At 50.6% G+C, this 18,183-nt stretch overlaps 1 protein-coding gene across 2 annotated transcripts in view; it reads left to right on the forward strand.

Moving 5' to 3' along the window:
* CORO2B (coronin 2B) overlaps positions 1–18,183 on the forward strand; it is a 127,964-nt gene that overhangs the window by 57,494 nt on the left and 52,287 nt on the right. For both annotated transcript variants that reach the window (XM_047738057.1, XM_047738056.1), the window contains exon 2: positions 8,832–9,032. In XM_047738057.1, coding sequence (XP_047594013.1) covers positions 8,832–9,032 — 201 coding nt within the window. The remainder of the gene's footprint in view (positions 1–8,831; positions 9,033–18,183) is intronic.

Raw genomic sequence — 18,183 nt, forward strand, 5'->3', positions numbered from 1 at the left:
AGGAGTTGAGCTGGCTGCAATGCAGGTTTCTGGCACTTTCCTCATACTAGGGGTTCTCAAATTGGGTTCCACAAGGGTCCAGGGTTCTGCAGTGTATTTGCAGACCACTGCATGAAGGTGCTCCCAGCTTCCTTCTCGAGGAACACAAGTGTCTCCAGCTCGGCCTGTGTACACTTTGGAGGTCTGAGTAATGCTCTATTGAGAGAAAGGACACTCCTGCTGAAAGGAAGAGACCATAGCCCTTCATTTCACAGAAGCCTAGAGTTAGTCAGTCCAGCCACCCAGCCTGGTGGACTTCTCAGGCCCCCAACTGGTGGTCACTTCTGCTCTCTCCAGTTTGGGGTCCCTCCCATGCATCCAGCCCTGGGCTCAGAGACAGAGGAGGGCCAGGTGACTGGCTGTCGCTTAGGGACCCCGATCGTCGTGGTCGAATGAGACAAGAATAGTGATAATAGATGTGCCCTTTGGGACAGTGGCACACCATTTGCAAAGCACCCCTGTGATCTCCTGTCCCATCCTCACAGAGATTTGGGACACCGAGGAGGACACTGAGTCGGCGGGGAAGGAAGGTGACTTGACCCACATCATGTAGCTAGTGATCCCCACTGGAAGGAAAAGGTCAGCCTTCCTCTGGCAGCACGTGGACAGAAAATAGCTCTCCCACAGACCCCAGTGGGTTGCCCAGCAGCTGTCAGGTTGAATTCCAGAGGGGTCCTGGGCTCTGGGCTCTCCACTGAGGATGTAGTCATGATGAACTCCCCCGTCACCTGAGTCAGAGGCAAGGAAAAAAAAAAACAAAAACCTGCCCTGGTACATTTTTGTGTTCCAGTTAAAGGACTGAATTTAAGTCATCATCATCTAGAAAATGCGCCCGCTGGCCACAGTAAATCATTTTTAGGATCGGAGGACAGGATACAATTTGCTTCCATGTGGAGTGTACATAGTGATTATCTCAGAGGAGAAAAAAGGCAGCCTCCATTTCTTAAGAGGCTATAAGGGCCATTCAGCTGCGAAATGAATGCTTCTTCCTTCCGGGCCCTCCCCCTCTCCGAGGGAGACCAGGATGGCGCTGGGCCCGGGGAGAGACCGCTGGGGAGTCGCCCAGCAGCTGTGCACATCTGGAGGCCAGAGCCTCTCCCTCCCTCCTCCGACCATCAGCCCAGCCCAGCCCCCTCGTGCTCCTGGCAGATCCTGGCCTCCCCAAGTAAACACGTAATTGAGGTCAGAGACTCTCCCTTGCAGGACAAGGGGAGAGGGCGGAGCTAATGTTTGGAGGACACCTTGTCGGGTGTCTTTGGATTTGATACCTTCACCGCATCCAGTGAGCCAGGTGGCATTATTTGCCTTTTATGGGTAGATGTTTATCAATGCTCAGAGAGGTTGAGTAACTAGTCTAAAGTCACACAGCTAACAAATAACAAGATAGTAACCTTTGGATTCTTTCTGACTCCCAGACACTGCCTACTATATAGTTTCTTGACACTTCTGTATCATGAGTATCCTGGATTCTATGGAGCAAGTGGGAAGGGGTAGAAGTTTAGGGAGAGGCCAAAGGAAGCGAAGATGTGTATTATATTGGAAAGAACAGTAGACTTAAGAGTCAAAAGTTCTTGGCTGGCCTTGGCTCTGCCATGTTCATAGCTTGTGACTTTGGGCTGGTCTCTTAACACCTCGGAGCCTCAAATGAGTCACAGAGGTACTGCATGTTTTCAATGAGGTTATGGTATCTGCCCAGCTCTGTGCATTGGTCCACTAGGGTGGAGGGAGGTGAACAAGGTAGTGTCTAGCCTGGGTCGTGGCTATGACGTCCGTGGACTTCTTGGCGCGGCTCTGCAGATACTGGTCCCTTGCTGATACTGTGCTGTCTGCAGCAAGGAGAGCTGTGGTGAATGCAGAGGCCTTGGCTTCCCGGTGACAAGGAGCCCCAAGGACATGGGGCTGCATGACTGCTAGGCCAAACACTGCGTGGAAGGGCGTGGACCCAGAAGCACTGGTGCGGGAGGGTAAGGACCAGACCCTCATCCTGTGGGCAGGAGTGGGACATCAGCTTGAGAAGGCAACTCGAAACTTCAGGAAGCTGAAGTCACAGCCCTGGGGTGAGGTTCCTGAGGGACTCCTCCCTCTTCCATCTGGGGAGCCGGGCAGCTGTGTCTGACCTCGGCCTGCGCCTGGCCACCGTACTGATGCTTTATTCAACCATAGTCACTGTGAGGGTCCTGCTAGACAGGAGTCCGGGACCAGGCCGGGGTGGGGTGCACAGAAGGGGGTGGATGACCAGGTAACCCCCAAGCTAGTAACAGATGAGAGAAAACACACACCTAGAGCTTAGAATGAGTAGCAGTAAGCAGCCCTTGGGACACCCTGGGAGAAATGGCAGTTGCCACGAGAGTGGTTGTCATTCAGGGTCACCATAGCCCAGCTCTGCGGCATCAGGCTCCCTGTTTCACAGAAGAGGAAGAGCCAGGGTGACAGAATTAGGACCCCCGCTGGGCATTCTGACCCTGCGCCCCTTTCTATTACAACACAGCGCCTTTCATAGAGGAGCTCTGTGATATCATCTTGGGGCCGGAACACGGCTGGTCCCATTCATTATTCCAAACCACCCTGATCAGAGGTCATCCACCAGAATCTTGAACCCCTCCAGGGATGGGAAGTTCATTACCTCTAAAGGCAGCTTCCTTTCCCACCTCGGGCAGCATTAACCATTAAGAAAGTCTTCCCTTGTAGGGAGCTCAACTTTGTCTCAGTCTGTGCTGATTGCCCTGAAAAGTTCAGAGAGAAAGTGTGTGTGTGTCCCACCCTCACTAGAATGAGCTGGGGCAACCCACCAGGATCCAGGCTGTGCTTGGGGGGATGGGGTAAAAGACAAAGGGCCAGGTTCTAGGTCATCTCTTGGCTGCCACACTGCCTTCCCTTTGAGGTCTGGGCAGCGGCTCCATCCCAGCCTTGGCAGGGCCTCCTCCTCTGGCAGAAGAGGGAGGAGTGCTTTCTGTTCTCTGCCTGCACACGCAGCCAGCTGACCTCAGAGTGAAGTCAGCCCCTTGGGAACTGCGGGTGGAAAGATCAGCCCTCCAGGGCCCGAGGTCGCCCTGCTTGGGTCCACAGTGCGTGCGGTGCAGGTCCCTCCCTGCCACCAGTCAGATCAGGTGCATGTGACTCGTTCTATCTGCCTTCTCCTCTCCATCCTTGCCCCAACCAAAGCCAAGCGATGAATAACAGGGCTGTCTTTCACCTGAATCGAATCAAAGTCTTACACTTGACTCCTAAAGTTTACAGGCAACACAGGGATGACTTTGAAACTGTCAGAAAGCAATATGGGACAGATTGCTGGGACGTTTTGTCACACAGCTGACTGTGTGTGCTCAGAAAGTCAATACCACTAAAAAAAAAAAAAAAAAGGAAAGAAAACAAAACAAAAAGATGATGGGAATGTTCTAGATTGAAAGGAGGCAAAAGACAGATCACCACCAAATGAAACCCATGGGAGCACCCGGTGGCCTCTGTCCTGGTTGTTCATGAGAGGGAATGGATGTAAAAGGGAATTCGGAGCATTCTGCCTATGGGCTGGGTCTTCGACGGAATTGAGGACTTGTTAATTTTCTTAGACGTGGTAATATGTAGGAAATTGTCCTCCTTTGTAGGAAATGCATGGTGACGTAATAGAGGGTGAGAGTCATGTGTGCGACCTCCTTTCAAATGATTTCACAAAAAAAAAAAAAGGACACACATGTGTGCATGCACACACACACACACACACACACACGGAGAAAGAGAAACATGGCAAAATGTTAATGACAACCCAAGTGCTGGGTGGTTTTTTTTTTTTTTACCATTCCCCCAACTATTTTTATGCATTGAAATCTTTCCTAATAAAAATAAAATTAAAATAAATATAAAATAAAATAAAATAAAAATTAAAATCTGGACCCTGGAGTCTGAAAGACCAGGTTCCAGTCGCCCTTGTGCTCACTAACTATCTGAAGTTTGACTGGGTGTTTCCCACCCTGTACAAGGACAGCCGGAGCTCCCCCATGGGTATCATGTGCAGCCCCATGCTCTCGTGGTGCCTGGGACAGGGAAGCATTTGTGGGCTTCTGCCCCCAGGAAGCCCACCCTGATGCTCTTCTTCCCTGACCTCCCATCCCCACAACATTTCCGTCCCGCAGTCTGTTTGCCACCAAGCACTAACCACCATGAATGTGTCAGGTACAGGCTTTGTCTTCTCTGTATTTGAAAGCAGGATCTGTGCGGGGGGCTTTCCCGGGCCCCCTCAACGGCCTGGGCCCATGGGAGCAGCAGTGGCATGGTGCATGGGACCTGCACCTACGTTATCTCATTTTGATTCTTCAAACAACCACATAATCAGAAATTACAGATCTCCTTTTAGAAATGGAGCTCCTGATGCTCAGGGAGGCAAAGTGTCTTTTCCAAGGTTAGCAGGAGTCAGAGAGGGGAGGGGAAACCCAGGGTCCAGCACTCTGCCATGCTCTCGGTGTGGGCCTATGTGCAGTGAGGGTGCAGACCCAGTGATGAGGACCATGGTCAGCCACATGAAACCCATGGGAGCACCGCGTGTTCATCCTATTGTGAACAACCATTTGGTCTACCAGGGCCCTTCTGAAGACCCAGCTGAGAGATCCAGCCCCAGCCTACTGGCCAGTAGGGAAAGCCAGCAGTGGGCTTGCTGAGAACAAAGCCCTTGGAAAGACGTTCTCCATTTTCCTAGGAAGCAGGCTGGCCTTATTCTAGGGTCTGCTGGAGCCCAGCCCAAGGAGGCAGGCTCATTGGAAGAATGGGCTTGCTGAGTGCAGGTCCCAAGCCGGAGGGCTGGGCTCAGGGCAGCCCCCCCTCCCCCCCTCCCCCCACCCCCTGCAGGATGCTGGGCTGTGAGGGGCACCAGTGGGATATGTTCAAGGAGAATACAGGTGCCTCCACCAAGAGCCTTGACCACAAATGCTTCTTTGGGCACATACGCCCTGGGGGATGGGGCAATGGGGAGATGGGATGGGGGAGAAAGGCAGAAAACGGGGGCAGTGCAGAAAGTGGGGGAGAGAGTAGGGAAAGAGTGGAGGAGAGTTGGAGGAGGAAGAGTCGTGAAGTCAGATGGGAAAATAGATCCAGGTATATCCAGCCGCTGCGGGCTCCACCCAGGGAAACATGGGTGTCACAGGAGGGCTCCCGAGAGCCCGTCAGGTCAGCTGGCCTCAGTGTCACCAGAGCTCTGGAACAAGGCATTTCTCAGGAGGCCCGTGGGATGCCCCCAGCCATGGCAGACCCAGGCTGGGGGCCCTGAGGACCTGGGTGCAGGTCCCACCCCTGAACCTGCAGGGTTCTGGGGAGTTCATAATAAGGGGGAGTGGGAGCCCAGCTCTTCCTCTCCTGCTTTCTATTCTGCTCTGTGAAGTGGGCATCCAGATGGGGCCAGGCCTGGGCCAGGCATATCACAGCATCTTGGCATTGACTCCTCCGCCCTCTTGGAGGCAGTGGGGATTATTGGCCTCCTTTATGTAAGAGCAGACAGAGGTAGCACAGAGAGGTTAAGTGTTTTTCCCAAGTCACACATTGAGGCAGCAGCAAAAAAGGCACTGCATCTGGGGCTATGTGGCTCTAGTCTGGCTCTTGTTACCCTTCCCCTCACAGTCACCCAAGAGACCCTGCAGTGGAGTCCGCACTGGGAGGAGTGTGGTGCTGAGCCATTATCAATGGGCCTGGGTCAGCCCATCCCAGGTGCCAGGCCAGGGGCTGTCCTTGGAGCAGAAAGAGAAACTGTTGTCCTGCTCACCAGATGTGGGCTAAGAAGTGACTCCCTCAGCCTCTTGTGCTGGGGAGGCTGAATCACACTGCCTGTCTCCCCACCGTGGCGGGGGGCGAGGGGTCCCCGTTGGGGAGGGGCCGGAAGCCCAGCAGGTTCCCCCTCCCCAGCATCTGGGACTCATGAAGGTTGCCCAGGAAGAGCAGACACAAGTCTGCAGTCTGGCTCAGAGGCCCTGGGGTCAGCACCTTCCATCACGATGCTGAGACTGTCTTCTGGGGAAGAGAGAGCCGGTGTGACACAGTGGAGACTAGTCCCTGAGGGAGAGGTGCTGGCTGTTCATGGGCTCTGAGGAGTCTGGGGCTGAGAAGTCCAAGTTGAGTCGTGCCCTGAAAGCTAACGGGCTGGGCAGGAAACAGGGGTGAAGACCTTCCAGGCCAGGGATGCACCAGCAAAGAACAGGAGATAGAATTTCTCTTTTTCTTTCGTGGGAACTGTGAAATCTAGAATGTTCTACCTGGAAGGGACAGAGAAATTCTTAGCACTCCCCTATCAGATTGAATTTTTGCCAGGTCTCTGCTATATTTTTCATGCTATATTTTTGTAATTGATTCATTATTTTTTAACTTAGCCTTATTAGCAGTGATATCTGTGAAATTATGGATTTGGCATGCATGTTACATTATTTCTAATGCAAATTAAAATAAACCTGTAACTACTAAAATTAAACACTTCATCTCTGCACCGTGTAAGGGGATCGAGAGTGAGCACCTGGGACCCCAGCCTGGGCATCGCTGATGTAATCCTGATTCAGAGTTGATGTCCTGAGTGAGCAAGGGAGGTCTTGCAGATAGCAGTGCTCATTGGGCTGTGGTCCGTGTCCCACAGGACTTGTCCTGAACAGTCCTGACAGACCTGGGCAGGGACCAGAGCAGACAGATTGGAGTGGGTGGCAGTGTGGGCTGAGGTGGGGAGGGAGGAAGGAGTGATGAGCAGGGAAAGGCCCCCCCATCCCCGCAGGGTGCACAGTGACCCAGGCAGAGGAGAAGATGGAGGTAGGGGACAACCCCCCACCCCCCAACCCCAGGCCAGTGGGAAGAGGATTTGCCTGCACGTGAGAGACACTCCCTGGGAATCTCCTTATGGGAGCTGAACTCCTTCCTTCAGTCACAAGAAAACTTCGAAGCTGGGCTCCTGGCTTTATTTAAATCAAATGCAAAGTTTTGATTTCAGATTCCCAGAGTTGGTGTCCTGATTCTATGGTGGGGCTTCCTTTTGTTTTTCCCTCCCATGGAAATTTCCTGTAGGGAAATCATCCTTGCCTCATCTGTCCCAAGATGCGTTCGGAGATAACAGGAGAGTTGGCAGGAAGGGGAAGGCATGGATCATGGCAAAGTTGGGCCAACAGCATATCCATTTACAAAGGGCTCTTGAGGGGCGCCTGAATGGCTCAGTTGGTTAAGCGTCTGCCTTCAGCTCAGGTCATGATCCCAGGGTCCTGGGATTGAGCCCCACATTGGGCTGCCTGCTCAGAAGGACGCCTGCTTCTCCCTCTCCCTCTGCTCTTCTATCTGCTTGTGCTCACTTGTTCTCTCACTCTCTCTCTCAAATAAATAAATAAATAATATTTAAGATTTTATTTATTTGACAGACAGAGATCACAAGCAGGCAGAGAGGCAGACAGGAGGTGGGGGAAGCAGGCTCCCTGCTGAGCAGAGAGCCCAACGCAGGGCTCCATCCCAGGACCCTGAGATCATGACCTGAGCCGAAGGCAGAGGCTTAACCCACTGAGCAACCCAAGCGCCCCTAAATAAATAATATTTAAAACAAACAAACCAACGAAAACAAAGGGCTCTTGAGCTCTAGCTGTGTGCCAGGTCCTGGCTGGGTACTGGCGGTGGCCTGTTGCACTTGGAGGCACATCTACTAGGAGAACACCTATTCGGGTTCTGTCTGTGAAGGTGACCATTTGTAGGGCTTCTCTCTAGGAGAATCCATCCTTCAACGAAACTGGACTCCACCGTGGGCTGCCCACTCATTCCTCCTGTCCCCCCGCCCCCGCCTTGTGCACATCTGTAATCTAGGCTGCACGGCACAGGATACACATGCAGTAGGGGACAACTGGTTGCTTGATTGGAATGTGTGTTATTGATGGTGGGTAGAGAAGGGTTGGGCTCTCAGACTTTAATGTGTGTCTTTCTAGCTGGGTGTTTCCTGCAGGTGGGAGAAAAGCGGAATTAAAATCTAATTTCTGGGCCCATCCGCCAGATATTGGGTTCAGTAGGTCTGGACTGGGACCCAGGGATCAGCATTTCTCACAAAGAATCTGCGAGGCTCAGATGAGCCTTAGACCACACACTGAAAAATCTTGCTCCAAAGAATATTCTGGTGTAGGAAAGAGTCTCAGATTTCCAGTTAGGAGGCCTGTGTTCAGGGCTCTACTTATTAGCTGTGTGGCCTTGGACAAGTCACTTAACTTCTCTGTGCCTGATGATGAAAATGATGATTTCTGAGGGTGCATTTGTGGATTAGAGGCTTTTGAGAGAACCAGAGAAGACGATGATAATGGGTGGTCATTTGTCTCTTTGTACATAAAGGGGGACATCTCCCCCCATCCTCACCATAAAGGAGGACGTCTCCCCCCATCCTCACCAACAGCAGTGTTCTTTGTCTTTGGGGCCACCAGCCTCCTCTGTCTGTACCTCCCATACTGAATTGAGTACAACCTTTGAGAGGCAGGAGGCAGCCCATACGTGTTGTTGGGGGGATGGTCTGCTCTGTCACATGCCATGTCCCTAGGAAGTGAAAGGACCTTACATCATTTCTGGAAGGTGGGATGGGAGTGTGCACCAAAGGCAGGAAATTCCTGTACGAGTGCCCGCATGCCAGTTTTTGCTCTTGTAGGACTTTAATAAGAGAGGAAGTTCTCCAGCAAAGGGCCGGGCACACAGAGGGCCCCACATTCCTGGAAGCTTCTTCCCCTCTCTCCACTTTCTCCCCACCCCCCACCCGGTGCCCAGCCCAGGCCCTTCTGGAAGCAGTGACCTGCCTGACGCTTGTCTCTCCTGGTCCCTCACAGATGTCCTGGCGTCCACAATACCGCAGCTCCAAGTTCCGGAATGTCTACGGGAAGGTGGCCAACCGGGAGCACTGCTTCGATGGTATCCCCATCACCAAAAATGTGCACGATAACCACTTCTGTGCTGTCAACGCCCGCTTCCTGGCTATTGTCACCGAGAGCGCGGGAGGTGGCTCCTTCCTGGTCATCCCTCTGGAGCAGGTAGGACCCGCAGCTCCCTAGCCCTGGCTGCTGTCCAGAGCAGGGAGAAGCCCTCTTTGGTCACTCTTGCCTCCATTTCTCTCTGTGCCCCCCTCCCTTTTACCGTCTCATCATGTGTCCGGTGGCTGTGCCCTCCCCCGGGTTTTCCCGAGATTTGCCAGAAGAAGAGCAGGCCAGGATCCAGGAGACCTGAGATCTGTTCCCAAAACTTCCCCAAAGATTGCACTTGAACAAGTCACTTCCCTTCGGATACATGGGGTTCCTGTTAACACTAGGGGTTGGAACATCTGATCTCCAAGGGATCTCCAAGACCAGGTCCTGCTCCACAATTTTGTGTCCTGGGTTGTCCTTTTTGGTGTGGAGCTGGAAGGGTTGAAGACCCAGCCGTAGGCACATGGGGCATCTGCAAAAATGACCCCCTCATTAAAAAACATTGTGAGCTCCCTCCACTGAGAGGCTAGAAATAATTCACCTTCCCTCTCATCCCCACTTCCTAGATAAAGGTTTTCCCTCTTCTGTGGCTGCCTTTGTGAATATAGCAAATTAAATCTGCAAAGCCTAGATCATGAAATTTTGAAGCTCTGTGTTCAGGCAGTCCCTGGAGGCCCGTGGGAGGTCACGCGCCTCAGGGAAAGTGCTCGCTGTCAGTCTCTCTTGTTTATGGCTGAGCTCTCCCTTCCCGGCCTGACTCATCTCCACTCCCACCCTCCGCCAAACCAAACCACTCTGGGAGGAGGAGGTACAAGCGGAAGGAAGCCTTCGTTCTCAAAATCTACCGTCAGCTGGTGGTGGAGGATGGATTTTTCCAGTCTCTCCTGCCCACAGTGGGGGAACACAGATTTGGGAAAGCCTCAGGCCATAGCCTCCCTCCCACCAAAGGGGGCACAGCCGCAGTGACACTGAGAGGTGTGAGGACAGAACCCGATGGACAGAGAGGTCTGAGGAGCCATGGCCTCGGTGGCAGGGTTCCAGCTGGCTCTGCCACTTGCCAGCCACTGTGATCTCAGGCGAGTCACTTAACCTCTCTGCACCTGATCCTCCTGTAATGGTAAAACAAGGATGCTGAATCGTCCTCCGTCTACATGCACCATGTTGGCATGGAGTAGGACGATAGACATGGAAGCTCCTTGTGAACCACATGGGATGTTAAAGATGCTTGGGTATTTTTCTGGAAACATCTATTAGCTCTGCTCATGGACTTTGCCTACAGATGCCCACAGCAGCTCTAACACATTTAGAAGGATTCTGAAATATACCTTGTCTCCCCTCTCAAACCAGATGGGCTCAGACACCTGTCTACCCTAACTAAGCTCCAGCCCACGTCAGGTCCCCAGCCAAGTGTGGCTTGGTCCTTACAGGGGTTCAAGACCAATGCGAGCACACACTCCACTGTGTGGCTTTCCAAGGTCAATAGGCAGTACCTCATGCTGTAACAATTAATTCCAGATGTGTTAAAGGTCTAACCATTAAAAGAAAAGAGAAAGAAGAAAAAAGGAGAGAAGAAAAGAAAAAGAAAAGTTGCATGTATATTATAGGAAAAGAGAGGATTTTTTAAATCATGCAATGAGGAAAGTTTTTGTAAACAAGACAAGAATCCCAGAACCATAAAGGAAATGAGTAATAGATTACAACAAATTTTTTTTAAAAAGTAAAGTTACTATACTACTATACTATTACTATACTACTACTATACAACGTGTGTACTACTATACATGTAAGGCAACTTAAAAGCAAACCCCATAACTGATACAGACAAAAGATCCATGTTCAAATAGCTAAGTATTCCAGAAAAATCTATGAGCAAAAGAACCCTGTAAAACACAGGTAAAGGAGGGGTGCCTGGGTGGCTCAGTGAGTTAAGTCTCTGCCTTCGGCTTAGGTCATGATCTTGGGGTCCTGGATTGAGCCCCGCATCGGGCTCTCTGCTCGGCCGGGAGCCAGCTTCCCCCTCTCTCTCTCTGCCTGCCTCTCTGCCTGCTTGTCTCTGCCTTCTCTCTCTCTGTCAAATAAATTAAAACAAAACAAAACAAAACAAACCAGGTAAAGGATATGAATAAACAGCTCACAGAAGATGAAAATAAGTCTTTTAGCCTACTAAAATAGGAAAAGATTTAAAAGACTAATTATCTTTGGTATTGCTGAGTGTGTGAGAGAACAGGTGTCCAAATACGTTCTTAGCGTATTTGAGGTATTTAAATTTGATGTATTTGATGTACATTTGATTTACATTGATGTACTTTATTTGATGTATTTACATCAAACTTATAGGTAACTTGGAAATAGCTATTAACATGTAAATGTACATGTCTACGGGCCTAGCAATTCCACTTCTAGGAATCTATCCAACAGAAACGTTCTCAAGGATACCCATAATGATTGTACCATTTTTCAGTACTCCATTTTTTCCCAATTTATTTTCTACAGAGATCAAATTTCTCTCTCAAGTTGCTTAAAAATTTCTAAACTCTTCTCTTCGTTTTCTATAATGGTACCAGAGAGTTTTATATTATCAGTAGCACTAGTCTAGAATGTGATCGGATTTTGTAAACACTTTAGGGACAGCAGGGAAAAAGGTATTTTTTACAGAGTGTGAGACTCTGCATAGAGATAAACACTGTATCCAAACACATACATATAAAGCCAAGGCACACAGAGCCTTTCAACTTTATTTGTTCATATATTGTGACACATTGTGTTGGATTTGATTGCTAAGGAACAGGTAGTAATGGCTCATTCTACCAATTGGTTACTGTCAGTTTCTCTGAATCCAGTAGGTTTTCACTTTACATAAGTGCATGATGGTTTGTGCAGCCCTTTTATAATAATGAAAATTGGAAGCAACCTGCAGGTCTATCAATAAGGAAATGAGGAAAGCATTAGGGAACATCCAAATAAAGGGATACTAAGCAGTCATCAAAATTGGTGATGTACAATGGTTGTTCCCAAGTGCTCAGCTCAGAATCAAAAGTATTGAGGATGCCAAAGGGCTTTTACTTGGATAAGTTCTCTATCAATATTTGGCATATTCAAAATAAAAAAGAAGGAATTTCAAAAATATCTATTTGTTAATTCATTTAAAATAACATTAGGGGTACCTGGGTGGCTCAGTCAGTTGAGCCTCTTGGCTCAGGTCATGATCTTGGGATTGCGGGATCTGGCCCCACTTTGGACTTTGCACTTAGCACGGAACCTGTTTGAGATTCTCTCCCTCTCCCTGTGGCCCTCCCACTGCTCTCTGTGTCTCTCAAATAAATAAATAAATAAATAATATCTTAAAAAAAATTAATGAACCCATTTCATGTTCTCCCAAGAAACATTTTATGAAAAATAACTATTTTCCAAAACACAAAAGAATTAATGAGAAGAAAGGCATTGCTTTACCCTTTTGCAAGTCTCTTTAAGTTAGTCTAGCTTAATAGAAGATTTGCATGTTATATATGCGTATATTGGAAGATTTGCATGTTTACTTTTGCATTCGGCCTCTTTTAATACCAGGCACGTAGCCTCTGGAAACTCCACTCTATGCTCCTGTAAGAATGGCAGTGAAAAAGCAAATAATATCCTTGTATTATTAGAAAAATTGTTTCAACCCAACAGAATCCTTGAAAGTCTTAGGAATCCCCAGGGATCCCCAAACATACTTTGAGAACCACTGATACTGGGGAGTATTTCATGAGAGAAAATTTTATGACATACTGTTAAGTGGAACAAAAAGAAAAACATAATTAATCCCATCAGGAAATTTCTATCTGGGGTGCCTGGGTGGCTCAGTGGGTTACATGTCAGACTCTTGGTTTCGGCTCAGGTCATGAGCTCTGGAGTCATGAGGTCAAGCCCTGTGCTGGGCTCCAAGCTCAGCTGGGAGTCGGCTTAAGATTGTTTTCCTCTGCCCCTCCCCTGTTTGTATGTGCTCACTCTCTTTCTCTCTCTCTCTCTCTCTCAAATAAGTAAATCTTTAAAAAATAAAAAAAGGGAATTTCTATCTATCCATCTACCTATCTGGAAAAAAACTTGTCGATATACACCTAAGGATAATAATGGTTATCTCTGAGTATTATTAGGATCAAGCAGGTTCTTTCATTTTCTTCTTTTTCTGTAGCTATAGCTTCTCAGTTTTTTATAGGTGAACCCTAGAGTTTTCATTTTTCAGAAAAAAACAATAAAACCAATTTGTTGATGTAAAGATGGAGTCCCTGAGGTTTGAGAGGCTGTAGGGAGGGGCTCAGTTCAGCCCTCCATTACGTTTGTTGCAAATGTTTTCTCGAAGAGTTACACATGCTTAGGAGAAAAGACTAACAAGATGGTGAGGGCGAAGGCTGGCAGTGGGTGGGTGGGTGAGACAACTCCTTGTTGTAGGGAGTTCACTTAGTGTCTGAGGCCATGTGGAGCAAGGTTCCACACCCAGAGAGGGGCTCCTTAGGAATCAGAGCAAATGCCTGCTGTCCCCTGCTGCACCGACCACGGCTGTCAGTGTCCTGCCCACGGTGGCCGCATTGAGTCTGCAGGCACAGCCTGGCTGGTCTAGGGACAGGGCTTACTAACCAGAACAGTAACACCAAATTCAGAACCCTCCCATTATCGGTCAGCGGTAGAGATGAGCTGTTCCACGTTGGCCAGTTTTCTAGGAAGAAGGTTCTCTTATTTTAGTGCCAGGTTCTTTTCCCTCAGTTTGATAGAAATCTTTCTACAAACAACTTCCCATGTTTCTCAGTACAAACACCAAAAAGATTTTGGGCCTTTCTTAGCAGATCCTAATCCCTGCTTTGAGCACTGGTTATGAACTGTGGACTCCTGGGGACACACTTTGTCCCTACACTAAATGACTCTAGGCTGTTTTCCCCAAGCAACCGGAACCGTCTGCCGTGTTATTGTTCTTTTCCGAATGTTTTCCATCTGCTATCAGGTGTCCTTCCCGTTTCCCTTCCTGCTTCTCTGAGAGGTTCAGGCCAAATGAGAATAGCACTACCCAAGACCCCCAGATCCCTGCCCCGAGACCGAGCCTTCTGAAGGGGGCTCCAGCTGCCTCTTTGCTCAGGTTCCTTCAAAGCCGGCTTTGCCTAAGATTTCAATATCTGTGATAGAAAACTTTTCTCCGGGCCAGAAGGCCCGTCTGCAGCGACTCCCAACAATGGCCGTGCTGATGCTTTCTTTGCACAGTGCTCGAATCCAACCAAAAGCTGAGAGTCAGTCCTCTTGGGTGGCAGCGGGAGCCATCTACATTTCACAGTTGGGGAAACTGAGGCTGGGGAGACAGACCTCCCCCAGGTCAGTGCGGGAGCCGGACCTGAGGCCAGCTTCCTGCTTTCCGAAGCCACGGCTCTTTCTACCACCCCTGCCGCCAGTGAGCGGATCTGCTCTGGCTGGCGGCCGGCCGGTCTCAAGACTTGCATTTACCTTCCCTGGGGCTCTTGCTCCGGCTGCTGCCGGGAAGGCCCGAGCCTGTTGTTCCCCTAGTTAACATTCAGCCGCCAGCTCTCTCCTCTCTGGAGTGGAATGTTAAGCTGCAGATGGGGGAGCAATCATCACCCTGATTGCCTGGCACAGCTGGAGGAGCCTTATGAATATTCCAGAGACCAGGCACGGTGCCCAGAGGCCTGATTAACCACTTGGGCCTCCCCAGGTGCACCGCCCCTTTCCTGCCGCACGCACTCCACCGGGGCTGCCTGCCGCCTCCAGATCCGGGCTGCGGGAAGGCCAGAGTCTGGAAGCAGGGTCTTGCCCGCCAAAGCTTTAGGCAGCTACCCAGTAGCCCCACTGGCACCTGGAAGAAGAGGGATGAGACCTGGCCCGGACATCAGGAGGCTGGCTTGTCCCTGCGACCCAGCGGTTCTCAGTCCTGGCTGCGCGCTAGAATCAGTGGGACAGATTTTGAAGTCTAATGTTTGTGCTGCTTTTGAATCTCACCTCCAGTCCCATGATGAAGATGTAGAGTTGTTCTCCGCATTTTACAGATGAAGGAACAGAGGCTCGGAGGAGTCAAGGGACTCCTTCAAGATTGCACAGCATACACGTGGCAGAATTTAAACCCAGGGCTCTCCCAGCAGCGGGCCTGCCCACGGAGCATTAGGCAGAGGCATGTCTGGAGATACGCCCTGTATTGTCACTAATTGTCACTACGGTTGTTTGAATGTCTCCAAGGACTTCCTTGGATGTAAATTCCACAGTACTTTATGATCTCCTCTGATATGCTAACACCATTCATCCATCCCTGCTGAAAGCCAGGAGAGTGGGTATTTCCTAAAGACTGTGGGAAGCTTCCGCTCTGAAGGCCTGAAGCAGCAATTTCAGTCAGCAGGAAGAGATGGGAGAGGTGTTTTGGAGCAGGAAACCAGACAAGATGGCGTCCTTCCTTCAGTCAGCGGGCATGGACTAAGGACCCAGCCCCAGGCACTTCTACCCCCTTGTGCAAGCCCTATGGCCTCCCTCTCCCCCTCCCATTGCCCACTGAGTCTCCGTGACCTGGTGGCAAAACATTTTCCCCTTGGACTTGGGTCTGAGATGCTGCATTCTCCTCCCCCAACCCAATTAGGGCAGCCTCTCTTGCTTTTTGGCTTGTCTTCAGTGTTCAAGGTTGAGAGACCTAACCGGAGTTGGGCAGGTGCTCCCTGTTCTCCCCAGCCCTGCAAGGGTGGGTGGTAGAGTGGAATGGGAGCAAAACTCCACAAGGCATCTCGGTGAAGACAGCAGAGCCCTGGAGCAGGAGAGCATCACAGGACAGGTCTAAGAGATCAGACTCTAGACGCCAACAGACCTTGCTTGAATCTCTGCCTTGCCACTAAGTTGCTGTGTGACCTTAGGTGAGTCACCTAAGGTAAACCTTCCCGTGCCTTAGTTTTCCCTTCTGCAAAATGATGGGGTTGGGCCACACGCTCTCTCTGGTTCAGTTTAGCTCTCGTGGTTTCTTCCCCCTCTCACACCGTTTTGTTCAAATATGTCCTTACCAGCATGCTGCTAGGCACTGCACAGAATACAAGAATGGCTCCTTCTCATCCCTCAAGGCTCACCTCAGACAAGGCCAGCTCCCCAAAGCTTCCCCTATCCCAGTACCCATCCAGAGGTAGTCTGTGACTGTCGTTATTAGGCTACTCCTTAAAGGTTTCATTGTGTCCTAAGTGGTTAGTGTATCCATCCATCCAACCATCCATCCATCCACCCACCCAACCATTCAGCAGATGTTTATCGAGCACCTACTATGTCGCAGTCCCAGTTCCAAGACCAGGAATACAACAATAAACAAGACCAAGTGCAAACAAGACCAAAACCTCAGGAGTTTGCAGTTCAGGGAGTTGCTTTAATTGGCCTGAGAGCCCTGAGGGTGGGGAACATGTCTGACTTGCACCTGCACACAGTAGGTGCTCAGCAGGGGGGGGGTGGGCATTGGGCTGACCCGATGCCAGCTCCCGAGGTTCCCATGCCCCATCTCCCCAGCTACAGTTTTCTCTTTGCTGGTCCTGGGATCCCCTCTCCTGCAGGCCCCAGGAACAGTGCAGTGCCCTGTGGGGGGCTTCCCAGCCTCAAGCTGGGTGGAGGGGAGGCTGTACCCTCCCCCTAGAGCCCTCAAAACATTATTGCCTGCCCAGCTGCTCTTATTCTGGAATGGACCCCAGAAGTTGGCAGGCCAGTTAGCTCCATGACTCACTGTACATTCGAGGCCTGATAATAAAAGAAGGACCAGAAATGAGTGCCCAGCTCAGCGCCGAAGACTGTAATAAGACCAGACTTTCTGCTCCGCCGAAGCCTTTACTTCCATTCCAGATTTCTGGAACACTCCCTCTCCATCGCTCCCTGCCTCAGCCCTGAGCTCCTCAAGCCTGCTGGCTCCATGGAAAAGCCCCAAATCTCCATCCCTGCTCCCCTCTGCAGGCAGGTCTCCCCCCTCTCTGGGGGGAATTCGGAGTCTTTTCCACATCCATTTTTCAGATCTTTCCTCAATCGTTCTTTGTTCTTCAAGCTGCCTTCCGCTTGGTGCAATTTGCATCTCAAAGCCTGTGACAGCCGGAATGTACAGTAAGTGACTTTGGGAAAAGGGGGGAGAACTGTGCTCTGAGGGAGAAGTCACAACTTCGTTCCATTTGTCTGAGGGCCGAGATTGACAGCCTTGCTTTGTGTTTTTTCCCTTTTTTGGAAGAATGGGTGCTTATTTTTGAGAAAAGTGAAGGCGCGCTCTTCAGCAGACATGGAAGTGTCGCTCCCTTATTTTAGTTCATGGTTATGGGATGGAATCCTCTGGATTTGAGGTACAGGCGGCCGGGGAGGCAGCTGAACTGGTAGATATCCTGAGAGGTCAAAGAATCCATCCCTCTGCCTTGGGTCAGGGCTTCTGTGTAGATGTCTCCCCAGCTCCATTCCTAGCACAGCCTGTGAGGCTGTGAACTTGGGCCTTGGGCCCAACCTCCCCCTGCCACCACCCCCACCCAGGCACTAGCCAGCAGGCCAGACCAGTGGGCCAGATTGCTGGATCTGCTCTCTGCTTTCCTTCTCAGGCCTGGAGCCTCCCGCGTCTTTAGAAATCATGGCTCCATCCCTTGGCTGTGACCCCTGGGTGTGCACCCTCTCTGTGCCTTGCTTTCTCCATTTGCGAAATCATAATCATCCTCATGGCTCCTGGGGCCGTGATGGTTAAACAGGACTCAGCACATAGCTGAGCACACGGTGTATGTCCAGGAAGTAAGAGCTTGGTGGGGACGAGGGATTTTGCAACCTCCCTCCTCTTCCATGGTCCGTCTGGGCCCAGTAAATAGCCTGTGGGCTCCCCAGCCTGCATCTAACAAGGAGGAGGCTTGTCTGGCTGGCTGGCTACAGTCTCTGAGCGCTGTAGATAGGAAGGCACTCACAGCCCCATCATTTGTGCCCCAAAGGGTCTGGGGCTGGTAATGCAGGGGCCCGCTGATGGGACGGATGGGAATGCCTGCGGGAGGGCGAACTTGGGGAGGATTCTGGGCACACTTGGTGACTGATCAGTCGTGAACTTTGTAGCCTGCTGCTTACCGAGAATCCACCTGTCTGTGAGGGTTAAATGAGATAAGGCGTGGAAAGATACAGCCGGGGCTCAGTAAACTGAGTAAACGGCTCTAATCCCCTTCTAGCTAACTTAGAGTTCTATCAGAACAGCTATCTTCCACTTCACATCACGGGGAGAAGAGGCACTGAG

This window comes from Lutra lutra, chromosome 7 (assembly GCF_902655055.1).
Source record: "Lutra lutra chromosome 7, mLutLut1.2, whole genome shotgun sequence".
Classification (NCBI taxonomy): domain Eukaryota; kingdom Metazoa; phylum Chordata; class Mammalia; order Carnivora; family Mustelidae; genus Lutra; species Lutra lutra.